This window comes from Ochlerotatus camptorhynchus, unplaced genomic scaffold (genome assembly GCF_037179485.1).
Source record: "Ochlerotatus camptorhynchus isolate MF236.1 unplaced genomic scaffold, CSIRO-AGI_Acam_v1.1 ptg000569l, whole genome shotgun sequence".
NCBI lineage: Eukaryota > Metazoa > Arthropoda > Insecta > Diptera > Culicidae > Ochlerotatus > Ochlerotatus camptorhynchus.
Window position 1 is genome coordinate 604549 of NW_027041050.1, and position 26345 is coordinate 630893.

The 26345-nt window shown below is 42.7% G+C and overlaps 2 protein-coding genes across 2 annotated transcripts in view; one reads left to right on the forward strand and one right to left on the reverse strand.

Annotated features, from left to right (window-relative positions):
* Window positions 1–122: 122 nt before the first annotated feature.
* Window positions 123–6303, forward strand: LOC135713591 (uncharacterized). The gene is made up of 5 exons (XM_065236721.1): window positions 123–203; window positions 402–596; window positions 2154–3209; window positions 3460–3695; window positions 5220–6303. Coding segments are annotated over exons 2-5 (1767 nt in total). The 5' UTR covers window positions 123–203; window positions 402–594; the 3' UTR covers window positions 5693–6303.
* The window catches only part of LOC135713592 (hatching enzyme 1.2), a 25230-nt gene continuing 4868 nt past the window's right edge, over window positions 5984–26345 (reverse strand). Inside the window, exon 2 of the mRNA XM_065236722.1 lies at window positions 5984–6640. Coding sequence (XP_065092794.1) covers window positions 6369–6640 — 272 coding nt within the window. The 3' untranslated portion in view covers window positions 5984–6368. The remainder of the gene's footprint in view (window positions 6641–26345) is intronic.

The following is a 26345-nucleotide window of genomic DNA, read 5'->3' on the forward strand; positions in this document are numbered from 1 at the left end:
TTTGGGTTGTTTCGTCTTTTCGTGCAATCAGAAAATGTCCCTTTATGACAACCCTGCAACTGACAACCGTATTCGGGTTTTCCCTTTTCGGAAGCTGTAAATGTTCGGATGCTTTGGTCGTGTTCTCGACGTTTCGCTTCGCGTCACATCTTTTCAGTGTGTATATTCGCGAGCAGTTTCTTTCCATTATTGAACGTGATTAGGTAAGCATCGCAAGTGTTCGATCCGCGTGCTCGTGTAGTGCTAGACAGCGTTTGGAGAGGAAGCGCGGCTGTGCCGTACAAAAAAAAAAAACTTCCTATTTACCTTAACCAACTCTGGAGCAACTACCCGGGACCGGCCATCATGTTCTTCCACCAAACGAAACGGGTACTAACGTCAGCGATCATTTCTGCTTGCAGCAAATCGACGCCTTTTTGTAGCGCACGTCGTAGTTCCATCTTCGCCGCAAGAAATTCTAACTTGCTGCGCTCGGAAGCCGTTTTCTACCAGCACAGGTACCAGGCCGTAGAAAGGAATTCCACGGTTCTCCAGCATTACCATTCGACCGCATCATTTACAGTCGACAAGGAGAACAACGAAGAATTCAGTGAAATGTAAGTACCGGAAGAATCCGCACGTGGCTAATTTGCCAATATGTAATTGCTAATAATTCTGATTTATGCGTTTGAATGTTCGAGATTATGTCGAACGTGGACTTATATTCTACGTAAAAAGATTTTCATCGGTGAAAAACCTTGGGAAAATTCGATTGAAATGGTGAAATTCCGTTTTTTCTTTGTTGGAAGAAAAATTCAAAATGGCGGCTAACTTGATCAAGTTCGGAGTGCTCGTCACATTTGCAAAAACGTGCTGCTGCGTGACGTCACACCGAGAAGCACGAAGATTCAAGTTCAAGGAACAAACGGAAAGTGAATTTCAGCTGTGTTTGACGCATTTGCAACGTTTCGCGAATGAGTCAGCTGGTGGGGGTGAACGTGGTGAAGAGAGTCATAGCGTTGAAGGGAAAGTAACGGTTGTTGTGTGCATACATACACTTCCGACATGAAGTTGGTTGGAAACAGAGTCGATTTTATAATAAGAGTCCCACCAAGAGAAAATGTTGCGAACAATCAGCACTGTTTGTGATTTATTTTACAGTAAACGGCAACCAGATTTTTTGCCGATGACTCATTCAGAAGTGAAAAATTTCATGTCGATAACGGAGCTTCTGGGAGACAAAAACAATTATAGAACCTGAAAAATGTTCAAACAAGTGCTTGGTATTAATTAAAAAAAAAATTCCGCAATGTAGTAAATAAAGCGACGTAATGTTGTTCATCTAAAATTACTATTTTCAAAGGGACGCATCAGATTTGGTAAACAATGCATTTGATCGTCGATTTAGCATAACTGGCAGCTCGCCCACGCATACTAATAGCGAATTCGTTTATTATCGGGGTTGAAACCAGTTCCAACCCAGTGTGAAACCGAACTTTTTGTCAGTGCGAACCTCAACCTGAGCTAGGTTTTAAAAACAAACGAGCAAATTGACGTTTGTCAGAAAACAAGCAGACTCAATCTTGATACCCGATCCAGGTTGGAATTGAATATTAAACGAATTCGCTATCACACTACCACCAGATAGGGGAAATTTACCCCAGCTTGATAGTGAACAAACCTTGTAAGGTCATTTTCTCGCGCACCGAAGTCCGCAAAGGCAAACCAACATACTTAACAGGTAGGAAAAATTCTCCTCTACCCAATTGTGGTTTAGGTTTGCGAATGAAGGATTCGGTTCGCGAGAAAATGGCCTTACAAGGTTTGTTTACAAAATGGAGTTAAGGCCATTTCAATTGTTTGTCTTGAATGAATGCAATACTACTTGTAGTTCACTGGCTGTGGGAACAATAATGTTTATTTACTTTTCTTGTTCGGGACCCTGATTGACAGTTCGATTGGTACTATCTTCTGGCTTTACTCTTGGTGGGACTCTTATTATAACATTGACTCTGGTTGGAAACAGAAAACAATTTAAATTCGATTCGAATGGATGTGCTGTTTTACACAAAAAATAATGTACATCGCTTGTGGATGTTTGAATGGGATTTCTCTTCAAATCTGTATGGATACTTATGAAATATATATATATTTTTTTACTCTCATCTGCACAGGGCTCCGAGATTCGAACGTGATGACTACAAAAAGGATTCGTATAATGGAGTGAAGCGCACGGGAACGGAATTTAAGCGCCCATCCGGTCGAGATGGCCGTGACGGAGGTGGGTTCCGTGGAGGTGCCGGCGGCGGTGGTCGCTTCGGTGGCTCAGGAGGAGGAGGCCGCGATAAATGGACCATGGAGTCTAAGCAGCTCCAGAAGATCAACTGGAGCAAAATGCAGTTGGTTCCCTTCAAAAAGGACTTTTACCGCGAACATTCGGCAATCAAGAATCGCTCTCAGCGAGACGTTGATCGTTTTTTGGAAAAGCATGACATAACATTGATTGGACAGTGTCCCAAACCAATTACTGAGTTTGATGAAATTGACATCCCAGACTACGTCATGAATGAAATTGAAAAACAAGGATTCCAGAGTCCTACGCCGATTCAGGCTCAAGGGTGGCCAATCGCCCTGAGTGGCTTGAATATGGTCGGCGTTGCTAAGACCGGTTCCGGTAAGACACTTGGATATATGCTTCCTGCAATTGTGCACATCAACCACCAGAAACCAGACACGAACATTCGCGGTCCATTGGTGCTTGTTCTTGCGCCAACCCGTGAGTTGGCCCAGCAGATCCAACAGGTTGCGACTGACTTCGGTTCGTCGTCGTACATTCGCAACACCTGCTTGTTCGGAGGCTCCAGCAAGGGACCCCAAGCAAGTGATTTGCGTCGAGGAGTTGAGATTGTCATTGCAACTCCTGGTCGCTTGATCGATTTCCTTGAAACTGGCACAACCACGCTGCAGCGTGTTACCTATTTGGTATTGGACGAAGCCGATCGTATGTTGGATATGGGTTTCGAACCTCAGATTCGTAAAATTCTGGAGCAGGTTCGCCCAGATCGCCAGATTCTCATGTGGAGTGCCACATGGCCCAAAGAAGTGCAGCGTTTGGCCCGAGATTTCCTCGGTGACTACGTTCAGATCAACGTTGGATCTCTGGAACTATCTGCTAATCACAACATTACTCAGTACGTGAAAGTGATCGAGGAACACGAGAAGAATGAACAGTAAGTATTCTACTTTTTTTTTGATGTTCCTTTCAATTACCGAGCACAGAGTCGCTGATTGGGATGCTAAGTTACGAACCTCAGTCCCATCAGTGCTTTTTATATCCGCTCGAAAAGTAACTTCTTCGGCACATACAAAACTTAACTGCCATTTTGGCGTTACAGTGTTTTCGTAATGAGCGCTGAGGATACATCCATCGATCAAAGCTCTCTGAACACAGTTAACCCGATTGTTTTTCTCTCATGACAGACTTGGAAAACTCTTGGACAATCTACGTTCCAAAGGGCCTTCGGGCAAGATCCTGATTTTCAGCACAACCAAACGCAAGTGCGATCAGATTACCAGCTATTTGCGTCGTTACGGCCAAGATGCAGTCGGCATGCACGGAGACAAGAGCCAGCAGGAACGTGAGAGAGCGTTGAACAAATTCCGTAACTCCAACAGCTGCATCCTGGTTGCCACCGATGTTGCTGCTCGTGGTCTAGGTAAGTGATATTCTTAGATGTCTATCCGCTTCATGATTCGTTTCTGTAGTAAATTTTGATTTGTAACAATACGAACCGCAGTCGCAGCAACAGCAGCAGCAACATTCCACCTTTAGACAAAAAGTAGATTAGAGTGAGCAATTTCAGCTTTCGTCATATTCTTCGAAGCTTCTAACATTCCAAACCACCTTCGAAGATGGCTTTGTAGCAGTTGATTCACCATACGTTTTCCATTTTTTCTTTTCTCTCACTCTTCTGCTTCCAGAGGCCGGAACACTTCGTGATGGGGATAAATCGGTTGGCAATCACTTGCGATTGCCGCCAGCTGCACATCTCCGTTTTAATTGCACTATCACGCCGAGCGATTTACATATGTTTCACCCGGTTGGTGTCTCGTAAAAGCGCGGGAGACCGGGAAAAGTGTATGTGAAACAGATTCGCTTGGAAAACTATGACACAATCAGCGATAAACGGAAGTTAATATTCGGAGATGGCACTCTATCCTCATCCAATGAAGGAAATAATTCGGCCTCGCAGAATGGGGTTTTTGTGACGTGAGATATTGACCTACCACCATCGATCAGCATTTCCAACAGCTAGCACAGATCCACGTTCTATCGATGCGGAAGTCGGAGTTTGTGGATCTAATGCAGCATCGGTCGTCGTTGCTGAAGAAACTGAGCAATTGGAATGGAAGCACTGTTGGAACAACGAAATCGACGGAATTGAAATCGATTCCGGAATCGTTGTTGCTGATTGATTGATTGGTCTGGTGATATCTCGTTGGGGTGGGTTTACACTCCGTCATTTGTGAATTGCTGCTAATGTTGACGTCCAATATCGATCCCCCGGATGTCTTCTATGTTCAGTTGAACAACTGGACGTGGGAGCGCTTCCGGATTCCAAAATTTGATCTTTATATATTGGACTAATGGTTTGTATCTGGTTCGTTCCTTGGCTTTACCACAATACTTTCTCACCAATCTCATCTTTCGTTTTAACATCATTCATTAACATGAATTCGTCATTTCACTTTCATTTTTTTTATTCACACAAATGTTGAAGAAAGGTCACAATCGGTTGCGTGATAGGTGGTATTATAGTGTATCACGAGCATAGAGTCGCTGGTTGAGATGTTAAGCAATATGCTCCGGTCCTGCCAGTGCTTTTAATTCTGCTCGAACAGTGAAACTCTCCGGCACATACAAAACTCAACCGCCCCCTTAAAAGGTGTGGCATTGCAGTGTTTTCGTGATGAGCGCTGAAGAGACATTAGAAAACATTAATAGTCCTTTTAAATTTTCGTTAATGCAAATCAATCTAACTAAATCACATAAACGGTATCATACATACAACGATTGTTCGAAATTTCAAACGAAGAACATCCATTTTGCGAGCCAGCGTTAGCCATCTATTTCCGATTATGACTTATCTTCAGCGATCTGATGAATTGGAACATTTCTTTTTAATCTTTTACACCACCAATCGCTAATCAATCGATTACCCTTCCCCATTTCCCGCCAGATGTCGACGGTATCAAAGTGGTCATCAATTACGACTACCCCCAGCAAACGGAAGACTACGTTCATCGTATCGGTCGTACCGGCCGTTCGAATGCCACCGGAGAAGCATACACCTTCTTCACATCGAACGAGCGTAAGATGGCCAAAGAACTGGTCGCCATCCTGGAAGAAGCCAAGCAGGAAGTTCCACCAGAGTTGCTCAAGTGGCGTCACATGGGCGGAGGTGGCTTCAACCGATACAACAGCGGCGGCGGTGGAAACCGGTTCGGTACATTCAAGGGAGGACGCAGTAACGATTTTGGCCGAGGCAGTGGTGATCGGTACGACAAAGGTGGTCCGAAGCGATCGTTTGGAGGTTCAAGCTACGGAGGAGGCTCGACGTCGAACGGCTATGGTGGTAGCTCGAGCAGCTATCGCAACGGTTCTAGTGGAGGAGGCAGCAGTAATATGAAGCACATAAAATTCGACGACTAAATGCGTCGCCCATTTAGGTGCTTCGTCTAACTGCACTTTGTCTCATCTCTAGTAAGTTTAGTCTTAGTTCAACGTCTTATCTCTAATCTTAAAGATATTCTATTTAATTTAAACAACCCAATCGTACGAAAAGTATTGTTTTAGTTGATTTATGTGCGTTGTCTTACGCTAAGTGACGTGCAAGGAACGAAACAGTAACGTTTCATACAATTTTTTTTTACAAATCTTAGATAAGAGAAAGTGAATTTCTGCCCTCCGAAGTTGAACAAAAAACAAAACTTTTGAAAATGATCGCGCACCGAAAGCTCGGGAAGTAGATGGAAATACTTACACAAATCCTAATTGCTGTGATATAGCATCAGTCGAGTATCACGTTTGAATCGAATCAGTTAATGATTAGTTCGAAGTTTTAGTTTGAAATGGCAATCATTTACCAAAAATTGGAAATAACAAATAAAAACAGGAATCTTAAATTGAAGGCTTTTGTTTGGATTGACCCGTTCAACACAAGAGCGGTGACATTCCATGTATTTGTAGTAAACCGCGTGGTTCCTCAATGAAAAAAGAAAAAACAAAAGAAGCTAATAAAAATCAGTTCACATAACAATAAATTACCTTTTATTTCACATAAATACACATTCATCAAATGGCACTTGGATCCAACTCTGCGCACTTTTCAAATACCGAGCGTTTTACAGATGTTGTAGTACTTCTTACTTAATTTAGGATTATCCAAACATCCGTATAAATCGTTAATCTTCAAGCAATCCGTTTTGCTAAGGGCTTGTCGCTGTCCAATCTTGACGCCTGGCATTTTGGGATCGATGGTTGATTTACCCTTTCCGACGCTGAAATAATTCCGCCCGTAGTGCATGATGCTATTATAGTCATACTCGAAGTTATAGGTGGTGTTCTTGAGTGATTGCTTCTCGAAGTTGGATTTGAATGCTGCAAAGATATTTAGAGAGAATGTTTCTTTAAAAAATACCTCGTTTGGATACTTTACTTTAAGCATAGATGTAATGGAGAAATCATGAATTAACCAACAGTTCAGGGTGTGGTCAGTGAACCGGGAAACCTGGAAAAAACTGGAAATTCGAAATCGCCGGGAAAAGTCCGTGAATTTTGATGAAAAAACATAATAAGGGTAAGTGGGGCAGTTTGGCCACCTTAAGAAAATCACTAATTTTACACATTCAATGGAAAATTCGAATGATGCACACTTAAACAGAGACCCTGAGTTCGGTAAAAAAAATTACCGTCTTAGATCGGTAATCCTAAAAATTACAGATGTTTCGGTATTTTCTCGCTCTATTGCTGAAAACTGTAAATAAAATTACCGAATTTCGGTGATTTCATTTCAATTCAACGAAAACGGTAAAAAAAATTACCGGCAGATCTGTAAATCAGCTTCATCACTGACTTCGGCGAAATATTTTACTGAAGTTTCGGTAAACAAACCGTTCCATTACCGAGTTCGGTAGTTTTCACAGCGAGAAACGTCAAATTCACCATATTGTGATTTTCGACCTTCTTAAAAAAAAATGTAAGTGGAAACTTGTGAAAAATAAAAAGTTCAATTATGGAGGCTGTTATGGACCAGCTGCAACACCAAGATGAGCGATTCGTAGATATTTTCCGTAAGTAATGATATTTCGTTATCTAAATAAATACCCATTGTTACAGATGGCCAATACTGTTGCTTGTTTTTTCATCAATAACCACATTTTTTTTTTTTTTAATAATTCGTTTATTTTTCCAGGCTCATTTGCTGTAGCTTTGCGGAGCCGATATTCATTGTTTAGATAACAAAATTACTTAAAACTAACGTTAGTAAAGCGGGGGCCGATTACTCGCGGCTATCTCGAGGTTAGGGGTAACAAATTGTAACAAATGGATGGCAGGGTAGGGATTGTGAACACAAGGTTTGGAGAGCAATGTGCTCTTGATCTCGAACTAGGCGACACTCTGATGAAAAAGACAAACATGGGGGTACACCGATGGGTAGCTAACAACTTGGGAAAACACAAGATGACACTAACTTCTAAATCCTCAAATCTATCCGTTTTAAAAACACATAAATTAAATTCAAATAGTCAAGGTCTCGGGTCGCCAAGACATCTCTAACGGGTATCGCGGGTTGTTTTCCTCGGGCCCTGAGGGATGTGGATAACTCAGATCTGGCAACACGGTGTAAGGTACACGACCAAACAACATGCTCGATATCGTGATAACCACTGCCACACGCACATAAATTGCTGCCTGAGAGCCCAATTCGATAGAAGTGCGAGTCTAACGAGCAGTGATTGGACATAAGCCTTGATATAACGCGTATAAAGTCGCGGCTCATGTCCAACCCTTTGAACCATGGTTTGTTCGACACCTGTGGGAGAATAGAATGTAACCATCTTCCCAATTCACCATCATTCCATTTTTGTTGCCAACTGATGAGGACTTGCTGACGAGCAATGGAGAAAAATTCGTTGAAGGCGATTTGTCGCTCAAAAATATCGCCTTCCATAGCGCCCACCTTAGCCAATGAGTCCGCTTTCTCATTACCCGGAATTGAGCAATGAGATGGGACCCAAGCTAAGGTGATAGTATAGGAGCAGTTAGATAAAGCACTCAGTTTAGATCGTATTTCAGGCAGGAAATACGAGGAGTGCTTCATCGGCCTCATTGAACGAATAGCCTCCAATGAGCTAAGACTATCCGTAAAAATGAAATAATGGTCAGAAGGTAGTGAGGCAATTCGCTCTACTGCGTAAAATATAGCTGCGAGTTCCGCAACGTATACGGAGCATGGTTTCTGCAGTTTATAGGAGGCGCTATGAAATTGATTAAATACACCAAATCCAGTGGAAGCATTTATGGTTGACCCATCTGTGAAAAATCTTTTATCGTTACTTACATGGTGGTACTTGATTGCAAAAATTGAGGGAACAACCATCGACCGATGGTGATCTGGTATTCCATGGATTTCTTGCATCATGGTCAGATCAAAATTTACAGAGGAACTATAGAAGGCTTGGAAGCAATCACGATTGGAGATTAATGAAGAAGGACCAACCTCCAGCGTCATGTACTCATAGTACAAACTCATGAATCTTGTTTGAGGATTTTGGTCGAGCAGCTTCTCAAAGTGTTCTATTACCAAAGGATTCAATACTTCACAACGGATAAGGAACCGGAAAGACAGCTCAGCGAAACGATCTGTCAGTGGGAGAACACCCGCGAGTACTTCGAGGCTCATCGTATGCGTCGAGTGCATACAGCCAAGCGCGATTCGGAGGCAACGGTATTGAACTCGTTGCAGCTTCAAGATATGTGTTTTCGCCGCGGATTGAAAGCAGAAGCTACCGTACTCTAGAACCGACAAGATGGTTGTTCGATACAACCTGATAAGATCTTCCGGGTGTGCTCCCCACCAAGTTCCGGTAATTGTACGAAGAAAATTGATTCTTTGTTGGCATTTTTGTTTTAGATACGCAATATGTTTTCCCCATGTGCATTTGGAATCGAACCAGACACCTAAATACTTGAAAGATATACTTTGAGTGATTGTTCTACCCTTTAGTTGAAGCTGTAACTGTGCAGGATGATGCTTCCTAGAAAAAACAACCAACTCAGTTTTCTCCGGAGAGAATTCGATACCCAGCTTCATAGCCCAAGTAGACAAATTGTCTAAGGTATCTTGCAATGGTCCTTGCAGGTCCGGTGCACTTGGCCCTATAACGGACACAACGCCGTCATCTGCAAGCTGCCTTAGCGAGCAATTTTCATCAAGACAACCATCAATGTCTTTAACGTAAAAATTATAAAGAAGGGGGCTTAAACATGAGCCCTGGGGGAGACCCATGTAACTAATTCGTGAAGTTGTCGAGTTTCCATGAGAAAAGCTCATATATTTCTCAGACAACAAGTTGCTCAAATAGTTGTTCATAATTGGTGAAAGCCCACTATCGTGGAGTTTATCCGAAAGGACATCGATACAAACAGAATCAAAAGCCCCCTTAATGTCCAAGAAAACTGAACCCATTTGCTGTTTTTGCGCATAGGCCAGTTGAATTTCAGTTGAAAGCAACGCAAGACAGTCGCTCGTTCCTTTGCCTCTCCGAAATCCAAATTGCGTATCTGAAAGTAAACCATTCGACTCGACCCATTTGTCTAGACGAAAAAGAATCATTTTCTCCAACAATTTCCGTATACAGGACAGCATCGCGATGGGACGGTACGAGTTATAATCCGACGCGGGTTTACCGGGTTTTCGAATGGCGATAACTCTTACTTGCCTCCAATCATCCGGAACAATGTTGTGCTCCAGAAATTGATTGAATAAGTTCAACAAGCGTCTCTTCGCGACGTCTGGGAGATTTTTGAGCAAGTTGAACTTGATTCTATCCATTCCTGGAGCTGAGTTGTTACATGAGAGGAGAGCAAGTGAGAATTCCACCATCGAAAACGGAGAATCTATTTCGTTACTACCCGACGGACTATCACGAACGTTGGTTTGAACCGACACCGAATCCGGGCAAACTTTCCGCGCGAAGCTGAATATCCAACTGTCTGAGTACTCCTTGTCTTCGTTGACCGGTGATGACGCGTTGCGCATTCTCCTGCCGACATTCCAGAGTGTTCTCATGGAAGTCTCTCTCGACAAACCATCGACGAACCGACGCCAGTAACCGCGTTTTTTGGCTTTAATCAAGCTCTTAAAAGTTTTCTCGAGGTCGGTGTACCGCTCGAAATCCTCGACCTTACCGTGTTTGCGGAAACGTTTAAACGCGGCGGACTTCTCGCTGTTCGCGTCGGTGCAATCCTTATCCCACCACGGAGTGAGAGGTCGTTTGCGAACCTCAATAACCACATAAAAATGAAAGATTTTATACCAGCAAACACAATTTTTGATTGTACATATCAGAAATGTGATGCAAGATAAAAAAAAACTTCTATTCTTAAAAACGCCATATCATTGAAAAGCATCCACTTGAAAGCTTTGTTCCAGCCAACCCGGGGGCAACTTGACAAGTCCAGTACATTTCCAGTGTACCTCGAAATTTTGGTGCTGGTGGTTCTGTTAAACTCACAAAGTTCAGAAGTGTTATCTGAATAGGGCGAATGCGGAAATGATTTGCTAGCAGCAGAACGAAACCAAAGGCTTAAATATATGATTTGTAAAACGAAAAAAATGTGATTGCCATCGAATGAATCGAAAAAAATGAGAATTTAGCGAGGATACTTTCGATGTCTTAGACGCTATTGCTATTGTCGTCGATCATGAACAAAGAAAGAATGGTATTGCAGCGAGTAAGAGCATACTAATTATATGCATCTAGTACTGCAAAATACACAATTTGAGGTAATAGCTTAAAAGAGTACAACTTTAGTACAATCAACCGGTGGAAACTAACGATTTTAAATTGGCTCTCTACTTGACTAGCCTATTGGTCCCAAGTACATCTATAAGCGTATCCCATTCTAGTCGACAATCTAGTACTACACTATGTTTGTTTTGATTCGCTATGAAAGTTTGACAAATAAAATGAGGGGTTCGATTAGCTTGGGACCGAAGAGAGTACCAGAGCTGAGCCAAACAGTTGAGCACGTTTCTTCGGGACCTTCTGGTCTTAGAGTTAGATCGTGTATACACAATCACTAAAATTTATTCGTTTTAGAAGCTCATTATGAATAACCTTTTTTTGTGAGATGCTTATTTTAATTTATTTTATTTATTTTTAAATGGATATACGAAATGTTAGTGTTCACACAGCTTAGTGTATACCGCGAATAAGAAACAATTTTGTATTATTTTGTTTACCTCGATGGGGAAGTAAACTCTGTTTATTTATACGGCTTTTTATTGCAAGTCTTCATCGCACAACTATGCTCAGAAACATTATTCTTAAGGCTGATAATATTCAAGAGCAAAATATAATAGAAGTAACCAAAGTATTTTTATTTCCATTTGATTATATAAGGATGACCTCCATCAATCTGTTTCAATTTGTTTGGATTTATTTCATTTCCCCTCTAAAATCATAAATTCGCTCTTTTCATATGGCATTTTTGCTTGTTGTTTGACATCCACACATGGTGAAACAAAAAGTTGGTTTCTCATAGAGAAATGCCGTTGCGATGGTGAAGGACAATCCTTTTGTTTACGTTATGTGGCGACATCTACTATTTGCAGGTGGGTACGTGAAACTAAGGTTATCTGTCACCTTGCCGGGGACTTGGTTCCAGCCGAAAGTACCACGAAGGGAAACGATCCACTCGGGGAAACCCTTTTCATCGGTCATGAAATGCCTACTCAATGCAATGAAGCAAGTTCTACCCGTGAATCAGAGACATCATTGAATGAACTTAACAAAAATATTCATCGGAGTATTTGTTTTTAATTTGTATAATTGATAAAACCCGAAAAACACATTGAAACAATATTAAAGCGAATTAAATTTAAGTCGGTAGACTTTTAAAAAAAATTACAGATCTTTCGGTAATTTTCATTTTCCATATCGACTCCAAAATTACAGTTCTCCGGTAAAATCAATTACAAATCAAGCTTGTTTTTTTCGGTAAACGTTACCGATCGTTCGGTAAATTTGACAGCTAATTTTGCTGATTCAGTTTACAGATTTTTCGGTAATGTTCTCGATTACCGAACACATTACCGACCGTTCAGCTGTTGAGAATTCGGTAAATGAATTACCGAAGTCGGTAATTTTTTCTAAGTGTGTGGATTCGTAGTAGCAAAGTTGTGCTAAAAGCTAAATAGTTACCTAAAAATACTACCTAAATCGTTCACAATCAGAGCCGGGCCACTGATGAAAACCAAAACTACAACCCTGAAAAAACGAATCGATATTTTCGAAGGCGAACACAACCTATTCTTGCTAGTGATTCTGTCCAATTGTTAGGTATCCAAATTATAGTCATTCGTAAATTTATTATTGAATATATGGATGAATTATCTATTATTGAATAACAATTATTTACGATAATTACATGAAAGAAATAACATATAAACAGGCCATATAACAGAGTCGATAGCCATTGCAAATCAACCATCTCTACCTGCTTATTTTCCTAACTTTCACTATTATTGCTGTTACTCTGACTATCCCCTATGTTCAACAGCTTTCCTTACTTCCGGTATCGTAAACAGGATTCATTTGACCCCTGTGGTTATTATTCTGTGATGCCAAATCTATACCTCTACCCTGGTGCAGTATGGACAGCGATTTTTCGCTGGTGACTTGGCCCTATGACCCCCTTCTGTGCTTGAAAAATGAAATGAAAATCAAACAAGTCGTTTATTCTAGAGTCGGTGTATAATGAGTCACGCCAAGAGAAAAACAGTTGAACTCGCATCACGGTTTTCGAAAGATTCCAATTCTTTTCACTTGGCAACAGAGGACTTCTACAACAACTTCAAATGACTTCTAGCGAGAGAAAAAATACTGCGGCTGTAGTAAATTATTATATCAGTGATTTTGTCAAATTATCTTAACAAAAAATAGTAGAAATTCTCATTACTAATCATTACCGAGCGTATCCCATGACAATTTAACGCTCACTGCGTGTTTATGCTCATTTCTTCGATTATATTTTATATTTTATTGCAATACCTTTCGTGAACCTTTCATAGCATCGTAATGTTTATTTACTTTGCACGATAGGTAGCCGTTTTGACAGTTCAATAGGTAGACTTGGCTTCACTCTTGGCGTGACTCATTATACACCGACTCTAGTTTATTCAATAGACGATTATTTGTTGGGTATCCCCTTGATCTTCTTTCTCATTTTACAGCTGGTATAATCAATTTGACAGATCGATGTCCTTCTATATCACCTGAAATCACTGAAATGGGGTCGATTTTTGATGATCGAGTTCCACATGTTATGTGGTTTTGTATTCAACCTAGGATTGGGCGATCTTTAGTAAAATTTATTTTTATTTACGGCTCTAGAATTGGCAAATCAAAGTTGGAACTCGTGGATAATAGAAGAACGGTGAAATCATTGATATTATTGATCTTTTCTGATCGATAGAACGGAAATGAGCGATTACGACGAATTAGCGCCTACCCTATGGCTTTGAATTCGCATACGATTTGATGTATGGCTTGATGGATTTTGATTTAAAAAGGATTTACCACTTCCCCGGGGATATCCGGAACATGTCCGGGTGTGGCCCACATGGTACTGCTCACTCATCATGACTCCTATTGATCTTATTTTAGAATTCTCATGCGCATTGATTTATCGCATGGTGAGTTTGGTACATTGATGAAAAGCTGTAGTCTGATGAAGACACATACTCACCGGAATATATTCCGGCCATTGCTCTGGAACCAGAGGAACAAATCCAGAAATCAATAACTTTCTATGGGACCATGGTATCTTTCTACTGTTCAATACTGTGCTAAACTAATGCAGCATCGTCATGGAATTGTGACTGACTTGCGGTTATTTTTCTCATTGACGTTAAATGTAATCGCAAGTCAGTCCCACTCAGATTGTGGCCATAAAATAAAACTTTCATGATATTTTTCCAATATTTTTGGGCAAACATAGATGCATTCTATCACATTGTGCATTTATTTTTAAATTTATCACTCCAAAATAAGTGTCAAATCAGCAAACTTTTTTTTTTATTAATTACTTTATTTGTACAGGCTCAATCGAATAAACTTTACAGAGCCGAGTTATCATTTTTGTTATACATTATTGATTTCTTATATTTAAAGTTAAAGGAGCTGGACCGGATACTCGCGGTTGTCTCGAGGTTAGTGGGGATTTACATTTTTTTTGGATGGGAAAAGGGAGAGGGAGGTTTGAAATGTGGTTTACGATACAAATATTTAATTAATCCTAAAACATGAACTAATTTCTATTCATCTTGAAAACAAACATAAAAAAAACCCACACGTACAAAATACAAACTAAACACAAGGTTAATAAAACTTACAATCTAATGTTAATATTCTTAAAGTAAACATATATGAGTTTCATAAACTCCAGATCGCGTCTAGCCAAAATATCCCGAACTGGAACATTAGGTTGTCTACCTCGAGCCCGAAGGGAATCGTACAGTTCAGATCTGACTCCGCGATGCTCAGCACAAGACCAAATAATGTGATCTGCGTCCTGGTAACCTTGTCCACATTCACAGAGATTGCTGTCCTTCAGCCCAACACGGAACAAGTGAGCGTTTAACGAATAGTGATTGGACATGAGGCGAGACATCATACGAATGAAGTCTCGACCCACATCCAACCCCTTGAACCAAGAACTCTTCGACACCTTAGGGATGATCGAATATAGCCATCGTCCCAAACTTCCTTCACTCCACTTATTCTGCCAGCTGACGAGTGACTGTTGACGATAAATGAAGAAAAATTCATCGTAGGCGATTTGTCGATCGTAAATATCGCCTTCCATAGCGCCCACCTTAGCAAGTGAGTCAGCCATCTCATTGCCCGGAATCGAGCAACGAGATGGGACCCATGCAAAGGTGATGACAAAAGATCTTAAAGATAAAGCACTTAAAAACTCTCGTATTTTCATGAGAAAATACGAGGAGTGCTTTACCGGCCTCATAGAGCGAATAGCCTCGACAGAACTGAGACTATCCGTAAAAATAAAATAATGATCTGGTGCAAGTGAGGCGATCGTTTCTAGCGTATAATGTATTGCCGCCAGCTCAGCAACATATACGGAACAAGGAGCTTGAAGCATTCGAGAGGCGCTATGAAATTCGTTAAAAATACCAAAACCAGCGGACGACTCTATTAGTGATCCATCTGTGAAGAACGATCTTGCGGAATCAACTTGGCCAAACTTTGCAGCGTAAATTGACGGAACAATCATGGAACGATGATGTTCTGGGATTCCACGAATCTCCCGCGTCATAGATAAATCAAAACTAACTGAATTGCCGAAGTCGGAGAAGCATACACACTTAATTTTTTTCGCCGAGATTCCAACAGCCGAGTAGTTCTGCAATTTATTTTGCTGAGATTCAGTAAAACAATTGCCGAGACTCAGCTAACAAATAACATTTTGCTGAGACATCAGCTAACAAATAGAAATTTTGCAGAGATATCAGCAAAAGTAAATGCCGAGGTAATCGGCTGTTGGAGATTTTACCGAGCTAGATTAAGTGTGTACACGATGAGGATTATGCTGTGAAGGGCTGACATCCTGTGTTATGTACACGTAGTACAATGACATAAAACGAGTTTGAGGGTTCATCTCAAGAAGCTTTTCAAAGTTTTCGATTACCAGTGGGTTCATAACTTCGCAACGGGTGAGGAACCTGAGGGACAATTCCGAGAACCGATCCGATAGTGGCAACATGCCCGCCAACACTTCGAGACTCATCGTATGAGTCGAGTGCATGCATCCTAACGCGATACGAAGACAACGATACTGGATACGTTCCAGTTTGATGATGTGAGTTTTAGCCGCCGACTGGAAACAAAAACTACCGTATTCTAAAACTGATAAAATCGTTGTCCGGTACAACGTTAGAAGATCTTGCGGATGGGCTCCCCACCACGTTCCGGTAATTGTTCGGAGAAAATTGATCCTTAGTTGGCATTTTCGTCTCAGATACTCAATGTGGGATCTCCAGGTGCATTTTGAATCGAACCAGACCCCAAGATATTTGAAGGACATAGAATGAGTGATCGGTTTACCCAAAAGTTGAAGCTTTGGTTGTGCTGGGCTATGCTTCCTAGAAAAAACGACCAACTCAGTTTTCTCCGTGGAGAATTCGATACCTAGCTGAATAGCCCAAGTAGACAAATTGTCTAAGGTATCCTGTAAGGGTCCTTGCAGGTCGACCCCTTTGGGCCCTGTCATAGACACTACGCCGTCATCTGCAAGTTGTCTCAACGTGCAGTTGTCACTTAGACAATTGTCAATTTCTCTGACGTAGAAATTATACAAAAGGGGGCTTAAACATGAGCCCTGGGGGAGACCCATGTAACTAAATCGAGAAGCTGTAGAGTTTCCATGAGAAAAGCTCATATGTTTCTCTGACAGCAAATTGTACAAAAAGTTATTTATTAATGGAGAAAGGCCACAAGCGTGGAGTTTGTCTGAAAGGACTTCAATCGATACTGAATCAAAAGCCCCCTTGATATCCAAGAATACAGAAGCCATTTGCTCTTTTTTAGCAAAAGCCAACTGAATTTCAGTGGAAAGCAACGCGAGACAGTCGTTCGTTCCCTTGCCCCTACGAAATCCAAATTGAGTATCTGAGAGTAGGTGGTTCGTCTCAACCCATTTGTCCAAGCGAAAAAGGATCATTTTCTCCAACAATTTTCGAATGCACGATAACATCGCGATGGGACGATACGAGTTATGATCTGAAGCGAGTTTTCCAGGCTTTTTAATGGCTATAACTCTCACTTGCCTCCAATCATCCGGAACAATATTGAGCTCCAGGAACTGACAAAACAAGTTCAACATGCGCCTCTTAGCGACGTCTGGGAGGTTCTTCAACAAGTTGAACTTGATTCTATCAGCCCCCGGAGCCGAATTGCCACACGAAAGGAGCGCGAGTGGGAGTTCCAGCATTGAAAAAGGCTAGCTGATCTCGTCTACAGAATTCGTCGTTTCGCGAGGAATCATCTGTGCCGGGACGGAATCAGGACATACTTTTCGCGCGAACTTAAGAATCCAACGATCTGAGTACTCCTCGCTCTCGTTGTTCGAAGACCGGTTACGCATCCTTCGCGCCGCGTTCCAAAGCGTATTCATCGTCGTTTCGCGCGATAATCCGTCCACGAATTGCCGCCAGTATCCGCGTTTCTTGGCTTTGATGAGGCTCTTGAGTTCGCGTTCAAGAGCCGAGTACGCTTCGAAATACACGGGTGTTCCACGTTACCGGAAAAGCTTAAACGCGTCGGACTTTTTACGATAAACCTCAGTGCATTGGTGGTCCCACCAAGGGGAAGGAGGTTTCCTACGCAAAGACGTTCCTGGAACCGGCCGAGTTTGAGCTCGAAGCGCGCTGTCCAAGATCAGATTGGAGAGGAAGTTATATTCCTCCAACGGTGGAAGCCCTTCTACCGACGACACGGCTTCCTCTATCGCGGTCTTGAACGTTGTCCAATCGATATTACGGGTGAGGTCGTACGCGACGTTAACGGATTCTGACGGATTGAACCCACTGGCAATCGAAATTTTGATCGGCAAGTGATCACTACCGTGGGGATCCTGGATCACATTCCACGTGCAATCCAACGATAATGAGTTAGAGCAAAGTGTGAGGTCTAATTTACTTCCATTCGAAGATGGTCCAGCCAAACGTGTTACTTCTCCATTGTTAAGAATTGTCATATTGAAGTTATCACAGAGGTCATATATAAAAGTAGAACGGTTGTCATCATACAGTTCCCCCCAGCCTGTACCGTGGGAATTAAAATCTCCCATAATCAACCGTGGAGCAGGAAGTACTGAACATATATCTGAAAGTTGTTTTCGATTAACAACGGCTCTAGGAGGAATATAAACAGAAGCAATACAAAGGCTCTTACCTTTAATAATAGCCTGACATGCGACAACTTCAATACCTGTAAATTGTGGAAGATTCACTCTATAGAAAGAATGGCACTTTTTGATCCCCAAAAGTACCCCTCCTCCACGCGAATCCTCACGATCCAGTCGAATAATGTTTAAATCATAAAAGGGAAGATCTATATCTGAAGAGAGCCAAGTTTCACAAAGAGCAAATGCATCACAATCATTATTGTGAACTAAAAACTTAAAAGAGTCTAATTTACGAATAAGACTTCGACAATTCCACTGTAGAATAGTGATCAAATCCCCGACCTCGTTTGGAAAATTATCCATCGAAAGAAATGATTGCTGCAATGAGGGGCCACTTCAATGTCAATTGCTTCAAGAGGGTCTTCACAGTAGGAAGCATTGCCAGAACAATGCTTTTGAGAGGATCAGAAATATTCAGGTACTTGAGAATATCGTCCACAATTTTATCAAATGAGAACAACCCAGATGAAGAAGGGGCTTCTGTTCTTAAAAATGGGACATCAGGGGTTTTGGATGTCCCCGGGAGAGGTGGAAAATCCTGGGTATAGTCAGTTCTTCTGAATCCAGGAGGAGTAGAAACTTCCTTTTTTCCATCACTCCTTGATTTGGGCAAGCTGATTTGGGGTTCTTCATTCTCAACTTTCCGCGAACGGATGCTTTTTCGTTTCCGTGCTGAAAAACAGAAAGAAGTTCCCTCCTCAGCCAAGTCAGAGTCAGTCTCGTCATCTGACAAAAGAGAAAAGGGATTTTTGTCGTTGGTCGATGGCGTGGCCGTCTTAAGCATTTCTGCAAAAGACTGCCGGGAACGTTCCTTAAGTGAGCGTTGTAATTTCTCCCCGCGTTGTTTGTACACCGGGCATGACGAGATAGCATGAGGAGTTCCCTTACAGTACACGCATTTTGGTGCGGTAGCTGCACAGGTGTCATCCCCATGCTTCTCTCCGCATTTGGAACAGCGTGCCTTGCTGCCACAGTGGGAGGCCGTATGTCCCAACTGCTTACAGTTTTGGCAGTTCATGACCCGGGGAACGAACAAACGCACAGGTAGTCGAAGTTTTCCCAGCTCGATGTAGTAAGGAAGGGCTGAACCAGAAAAGGTCACACGGAACGAGTCTGTGGGGGTAAAACTCTTTTTACCCTCGCTGATAGATACTGAGCCCAGTTTTTGGACATCCAGTATCTTCACCGGAGGAAGCAAACGGTTCTTGAAACGGCCAACCGCCTGCTTCTCCAAGATCTCGGGGGTCAGACTCGCTTCGGTTACCACACCTTCGATCTCCACATCACGAGCTGGGATGTAAACTCTGTACTCGAGCGTGAAGAGCTGGGAGGCAGCAATCTCGTTAGCCTGCTTCAGGTTAGAGACGGAGACACGAAGTTTATTGTGCCTAACCTTCGTGATTTCAGTCACGGCCGAGTATCGCTTCGTCAGATCATTAGTAATTTGCATTACATTCAAAGGTTTGTTTCTGGGCTGAAAGTAGACAACCCATGGGCCAGTCGAGTCATCTGGATAGGCTCGCGATCGGGGTTTATCTGAGCCTGTCCTTTGCCAGACTGAGACGATGAACCAGGGATGACATCATCTTTCTTTTGAGATGACGTACGTTTTCGACCCTTCTTGCCATCGCGTGGCAAAGTGGTGTCATCTTCCGACAAAACGTCCATTTCGTCTTGCGACAAAATGTCCATTTTGCCGTACTAGTGGGAGCGAAAAACGCTCTACCACTGAAACGATAATCACTCGGACACAATACACAAAAAAAAACTACAAACACAGAACACAAACTTAAAATTTAACTGTTGGCGAAAGAGAGAAACAAGAACAAAAACTTATCTGATAATCCTATACTACTACCACCGAGCGTATAAACGGCAGCAGCGGAGCGACGCGCAGCGTGGATGATCTTCGTTGGTGTGTGCTTATGTGAGGGTCGGCACTCAGCTGAACACACGATGATAGATGAGCGGTGTAAATGCGGAGGCAGATGCTGACACTCGATGACGATGATCCGTGTGCAGGTATGCGTTACCACGCACCGATGGTGCGCAAAATGGTTGGCGAATTGGCAATCGTAAAAACAATTTTCCTTCCGATGATGCCGAAAACACACTTTCTTCTCAGAAAAAAACTCACTTTTAGTTAATTATTTAGCTGGGAACTCTAAGCGAGAAAAAACTGACAATTTAAATCAAGCGAATAGCGAGAAAACTTCCAAAATAGCGGAGCGCGAACTAAGTCGACCGTACTTCTTGCTAGGACGCAGTGGAATGAAAATCAGCAAACTTGAAAAATCTTTGAACGCCGTTTTCTCATTTCCAGATTTTTACAGATGGGACTGACTTGCGATTATGGGCAGTCTAGCTGCATGAAACAAATCAACTGGCAGTAGGTTCAATTTCATTATGATATTGATCCTACAACCAACCAGTTTGTTCAGAAAGGCCGGAAGTACAAGCTGGTGCACGGGATGCTCACTATACCCCTGTTACCCCTAATGGTGTATAACAAAGGTTACTTTTAATATTCAGGCTGTGAACCATTTGCCGAGTTAAATTTAACTCGTGGTTAAAAGTGACATTTCGAAAGTTATTTTCTATGTTCGAAAATCCCCGTGCTGTCGATCGACCGGTTTTCGAGCCACGGTTGTCAAAATTTAACTTATTGTCTGTCAGAAATAACCATGCTCGGATAGCAGGGTTAATCGATAACTTTTCATCTCTCAAATTTTAACCAAAAGTTAAAATAATCCACCAAATGGTTCAGAGCCTCAATATGTATTCATTATGTAAATAGGACTTGAAACTATTCATTTGGTTAAACATACAAACAAAACGTGACTACTAAAATCTCAAAAAGATATTCTCACAAGTATATTTCACGCAACCAGGAATCTCAAAACCATTAGACGCTATAATGATACTCTGCACATGTTAGACACAAGAAAAGGCCAAAAAGCAAGCGTCCGGCACACAAAACCCGCCAAATCCACTGGCAGTCACAATCAACGATTCTACGAATCGCGAGCGCTCACGAATCATAAAACCGCTGACTGCGACACTCTGAAAGCAAAATTGACAGGCTCTATGCGTCAAACACCCGCCCTCCAATCTCCTCCCGCATCCAACAACACAAACCTCCATTACAACATCTAACGAATTCAAAACTCCGAAAATCACTCATCTATAGAAAGTGAGTGGAAGCAACCCGGCATGCAACTATTCTTCATGATACGCTTTGTCTGTCTATCTTTCTATTAGGCCTGTGGACATGTGTTAGCTTCGAAACTTCTAACCAAACTAGGAAAATTTTGAAATCACAAAAAAAAAAAAAAATTCAAAGGTAATTACAAGCAAAATACATATTGATTATTTTACGCAAAACCGAGCAAGTAATATTAAATCTCTTGTATTGTATGCTAATGCTAATTGACTGTAACAAAAATAATATGCTTAAATAAAATAAAATATTAATAAAATGATGTGCAAAATTTACTAAATATTATTCAACTGTGGGAAAATTAACCCCAAAATAAGAACAGGGAAGGGTGTTTCTTTAGTGATTGTTTTCATTATTTCTGATGTGGCACGCACCACACAGATATTAGAAAATGTATGACATACATATACATTCGAACCATGTCCCTTCCTCAAACAAAACAATATTGGTTCAAATGGATACAAATCAGTCAAAATGGAGAACTCTGTGCCCTTTGAAATTGATTTGAATGTAAACATGACCCTAAATATCGTTTTCAAAGTTGTTGAACAGGTAAAAAGTGAGGTTACGCGACGTCACTGAATGCATCATATGGGCAGCTCAATAATCAATAACAGCTTGCTTGTAAGTGAATACCTATCAGCACTCCCGATCGCAACTCTAGCTCCTTCAAGGCCCTGTGGGAATGATTACCTCTTCGCCTTTCTAATTCCAAGGAAAGGATGCTCGGTTTCTACGTGGAAAGCGGAAATGGTAACCACAACTCTACTGATTTTGTTTTGTTGTTAGACTGAACGGACAGATTTTTTTTTTTTGCATTGAACCAAAAAAAAAACTTTATTTGTATTTAAACAAACAATTCCGATTGAAATTATATTGCATTTTATTGTTTCGATGATCCTTATTCAAATAAATTCAAACTAAGATTCTTGTTTCAATAAGCCACTTTTAAACTGTTGGTGTTGAAATTTTCCATAGGGCATATAGCTATAGCAGACAGTAGTTCTTGACAGTAAAACGATCCAAAACGATCAGCAACAGCTGCTCGCAGCAGAGCTAGTGCGTTAGGTATATAAAGAGTAAATAAGCAGAATAGGTTTGAAGTACGAATCGCTAATGGACTTTGTTCCATGTAGGTAATAGAGTAGCTACAAACCCAACTGAGGTTACCATCATTCTCTGCTTGAACGTCAAGCAGTTTAGTTCGGTTAGAGCTCACTCTCTTGAGTTGTTCGGAAAGTTTTTTAGCTAGTGTTCGCGCTCTCTCTTTCGTGGTCTGTTGTGCGTGTGTGTGTGCCCCGAAATGGGGAAGCATCGCTCACGAAGCCCGGTGAAGGACCAAAACCCCGGTGAAGGAAGCTCCGGTGTGCCCACATCGAACAGGTTTGCTGTTCTTCCCATTGATGGGCATACCCAGCCAGCTGCAAAAGGAAAGCGCAGCAAGAAGAGGAAGAAGAATCGGAGCCAGTCCGGTTGCACGATTTCTTGCGACGATGCCACTGTGACAAACGGCAGTGATGTCGGAGATTTCGGTGACGTTGCCGACACAAGCACGGCAAAAGTAAAACTACCTCCGTTGGTTGGCTTAAAAAATGCCCATCTTAACGATCTCATCGCAGATCTGGCGTCGCTGGGCGTTAAAGCCGAATTCAAGTTGGGCAGAGTCGGCACCAAGGTCATGCTCCGTACGAAAGCGGAGTATGACTTGGTCGTTGCCCACCTGAGGACTACCAAGGTGGAATTTTTCACCCACGACATTCCCGGCGAGAAACCATTCAAGGTCGTCATCAGGGGTCTACCGAATTTTGACCCGAAGTTGATTGAAGCGGAAATCAAGAACCGCTACAAGCTGGCCCCAACTGCCGTCTTCCGAATGACAAGGAGGGACGAGAACGTCAAGAGGTATCCGGATTGTCTTTTCCTGGTGCATTTCCAGAAGGGAACGGTGACGATCAATGCGTTGAAGGCTATCCGCTCCATCAATTCCATCATTGTCCGAGCCATACCGTGGCGGCCGTCACGACGTCACCCAGTGTCAACGTTGCCTGAATTTCGGGCACGGCACCCGAAACTGCTTCGTCAAGCCGCGCTGTGGCAAATGCGCCCAAAACCATATCTCCTCCGAGTGTGTTGTCGACGAGTCGGAAACGGCCAAATGCGCCAACTGTAATGGCGCTCATCAAGGGTCCGACAAACAGTGCCCCAAACGCGAAGATTTCAAACGGATCCGAAAGCAGGCGTCCACAAGAAATCAACCAGGACGAAAGAAGGACAATACGCCGGCATTCAGACAGGAGGATTTCCCGCCGCTTCCTGCTACGCAACACGGTCAAGCAAATCCACGGGTGCAATCCGGCCCCCGCCAAGAAACATCTGGTGCCTCAGCTGGACAAAGCTCTCTATCCCCCCTGGATTCTGGAGACAACCACCAGCACAAAACGCCAATCCCGATCTCTTCTCTGCGGATGAGCTGATGAAGATTTTCGTCGACATGACCGGTGCTCTTGGTCAGTGCCGCAGCAAGCCCGAACAGATCCAAGTGCTCGGTAAGTTTATTATTCAGTATGGTGTCTAAACCGATAACTGTCGTCACATGGAACGCTTGCTCTGTAAGAGCAAAAATACTCGAGCTTGCTGACTTCCTCCGCAAGCAAAGTATCGACGTGGGCCTCCTAACAGAGACCCACCTTAAATCCGGTGACAGTTTTTGGCTACCTGATCACCACATTATCCGGCTTGATCGTATCGACTCCAGGGGGGGTGGTGTTGCGATCATCATCAAGAAAGGAATAAAGTTCTACACGCTGCCGCATATCCGCACTTCTATCAGCGAGGCCCTTAGTGTGGAGGTGGAATCATCAACCGGAAACGTCCGGTTCATCGCCGTATACTGCCCTCGTCAGTGTACTGCCAGCAACGGACTAAGGATGAAATTCAAGAACGACCTCACCGCTATCACTCGCACGAGCTCACGATTCGTCATTGGAGGCGATCTAAATGCCCGCCACGAAGCATGGCGGAACTATCAGCGGAATCAGAATGGACGTCTGCTCTTCGACCACTCGCAGCATGGGCTGTATACAGTGCAATTTCCTGATGAACCGACATTCATCTCTCCGGCGGGAAACCCTTCCACGCTGGACTTCTTCCTGACGAACTTCGGGCTATCCAAGCCGGTGGCAATCAACGACTTAAGGTCCGATCACCAACCGGTGGTGGCTGAGTTCGGTATCAACATAGCTCCTGCTCCAATCCTACGAAAAGACTACCACCACGTAAACTGGGTCCAGTTTGGAGGTGTGGTAGACCTGAACATCAACGAAAATCCGCCGCTTGACACCGTAGAGGACATCGACCGGGCTCTGGAAGGACTCCACCAGGCCATATCCGTGGCTGACGAGACATGCGGTTGACAAGTTCCTGTGAGGGGTAAGTTTGTTGCTATTGATTCCCACACCCAGTTACTGATTCGCTTGAGAAATGTGCGTAGACGCCAGTTTCAGAGGACATGACATGAAATGGCCGATCTGAACAGGCAGATTGCTTCCCGAATGGACTCATTCCGAAATGAAAGTTTCGGGCGTGTTGTCCAGAATCTGGATGACCGCTCCGGTCCATTCTGGAAGGTAGCCAAGGTGCTGAAAACTCATCCCAAACCCATTCCTCCTCTCAGAGTCGGAAATGATGACAATCGGCTCATTACCCCACAAGAGAAAGCAAATGCGATTGGCAATCATATTGCTGCATCGCATTTGCTTGGCTCAACTATCCAAAGTCCGCTCGAAAATCAGGTGACGCAATGCGTACAAAACTTGGATACCTCTGCTTGTGTCGTCCCTCCGGCAGAAAATATTACAGTGGAGCAGATTTGCTCAGCGCTGAAAAACACCAAGAACATGAAGGCTCCCGGGTTTGACGGTATATTCAACTTGGTATTGAAGAAGCTGAGCACGAAAGTGTACTCGCTTTTGACTGCTATCTTCAACAGATGCTTGGAACTGCACTACTTTCCAAGTATCTGGAAGATAGCAAAAATCATACCAATCCGCAAACCCGGTAAAGATCCATCACTACCTTCCAGCTATAGACCAATCAGCCTCCTTTCAGCGCTGAGCAAATTGTTCGAGAAACTAATTCTCAATCGTTTGCTCAATTTTGTCGAGGAGAACAACATTCTCCTAGCTGAACAGTTTGGGCTTAGGAAAGGGCATTCCACAAATCACCAGCTAGTTCGGGTGATGAATAACATTCGAAGTAACAAAGCTGTATCCAAGTCTACAGCCATGGCATTGTTAGACGTTGAGAAAGCGTTTGATAATGTCTGGCACAATGGGCTTGTATACAAGCTTTGTAACTTCAACTTTCCACCACATCTTGTAAAAATCACCCGTAACTACCTCCAGCAAAGGTCGTTTAAGGTATCGTTGAATGGTTGCAATTCAAACACCTTTTCCATCCCAGCAGGTGTTCCGCAAGGTAGCCTGTTGGGCCCTTTGCTATACAGCATCTACACTTCCGACATTCCTCCCTTGGGCAACGGTTGCGTGTTCTTCCTGTTCGCAGATGATACCGCTATTACCGTTAAGGGAAGGAGGCCTCGTGAAATAACAAACAAACTTCAACGATGCCTTGACGCCTTTGCTGATTATGCCAACACGTGGAAAATCAAAATCAATGCCTCCAAAACCCAATCAATAATGTTCCTCCATCGACAGTCTCCCAAACTAAAACCGGCTCCCTCTTGTACTGTAATAATGGATGGCACAAGGGTTGAGTGGTCCACCGAAGTAACATATCTTGGTATGTTATTTGACGAAAAGCTCCTTTTCCGCTCGCACATAGATAGGGCAGTAGTTAAGTGTTCCAATC

Excerpts from the sequence above, each read along its gene's own strand:
- LOC135713591 (XM_065236721.1), top strand. Across the intron at positions 3,210-3,459 it reads GAACACGAGAAGAATGAACA|ACTTGGAAAACTCTTGGACA; the intron begins GTAAGTATTCTA and ends CTCTCATGACAG. Across the intron at positions 3,696-5,219 it reads TGTTGCTGCTCGTGGTCTAG|ATGTCGACGGTATCAAAGTG; the intron begins GTAAGTGATATT and ends ATTTCCCGCCAG.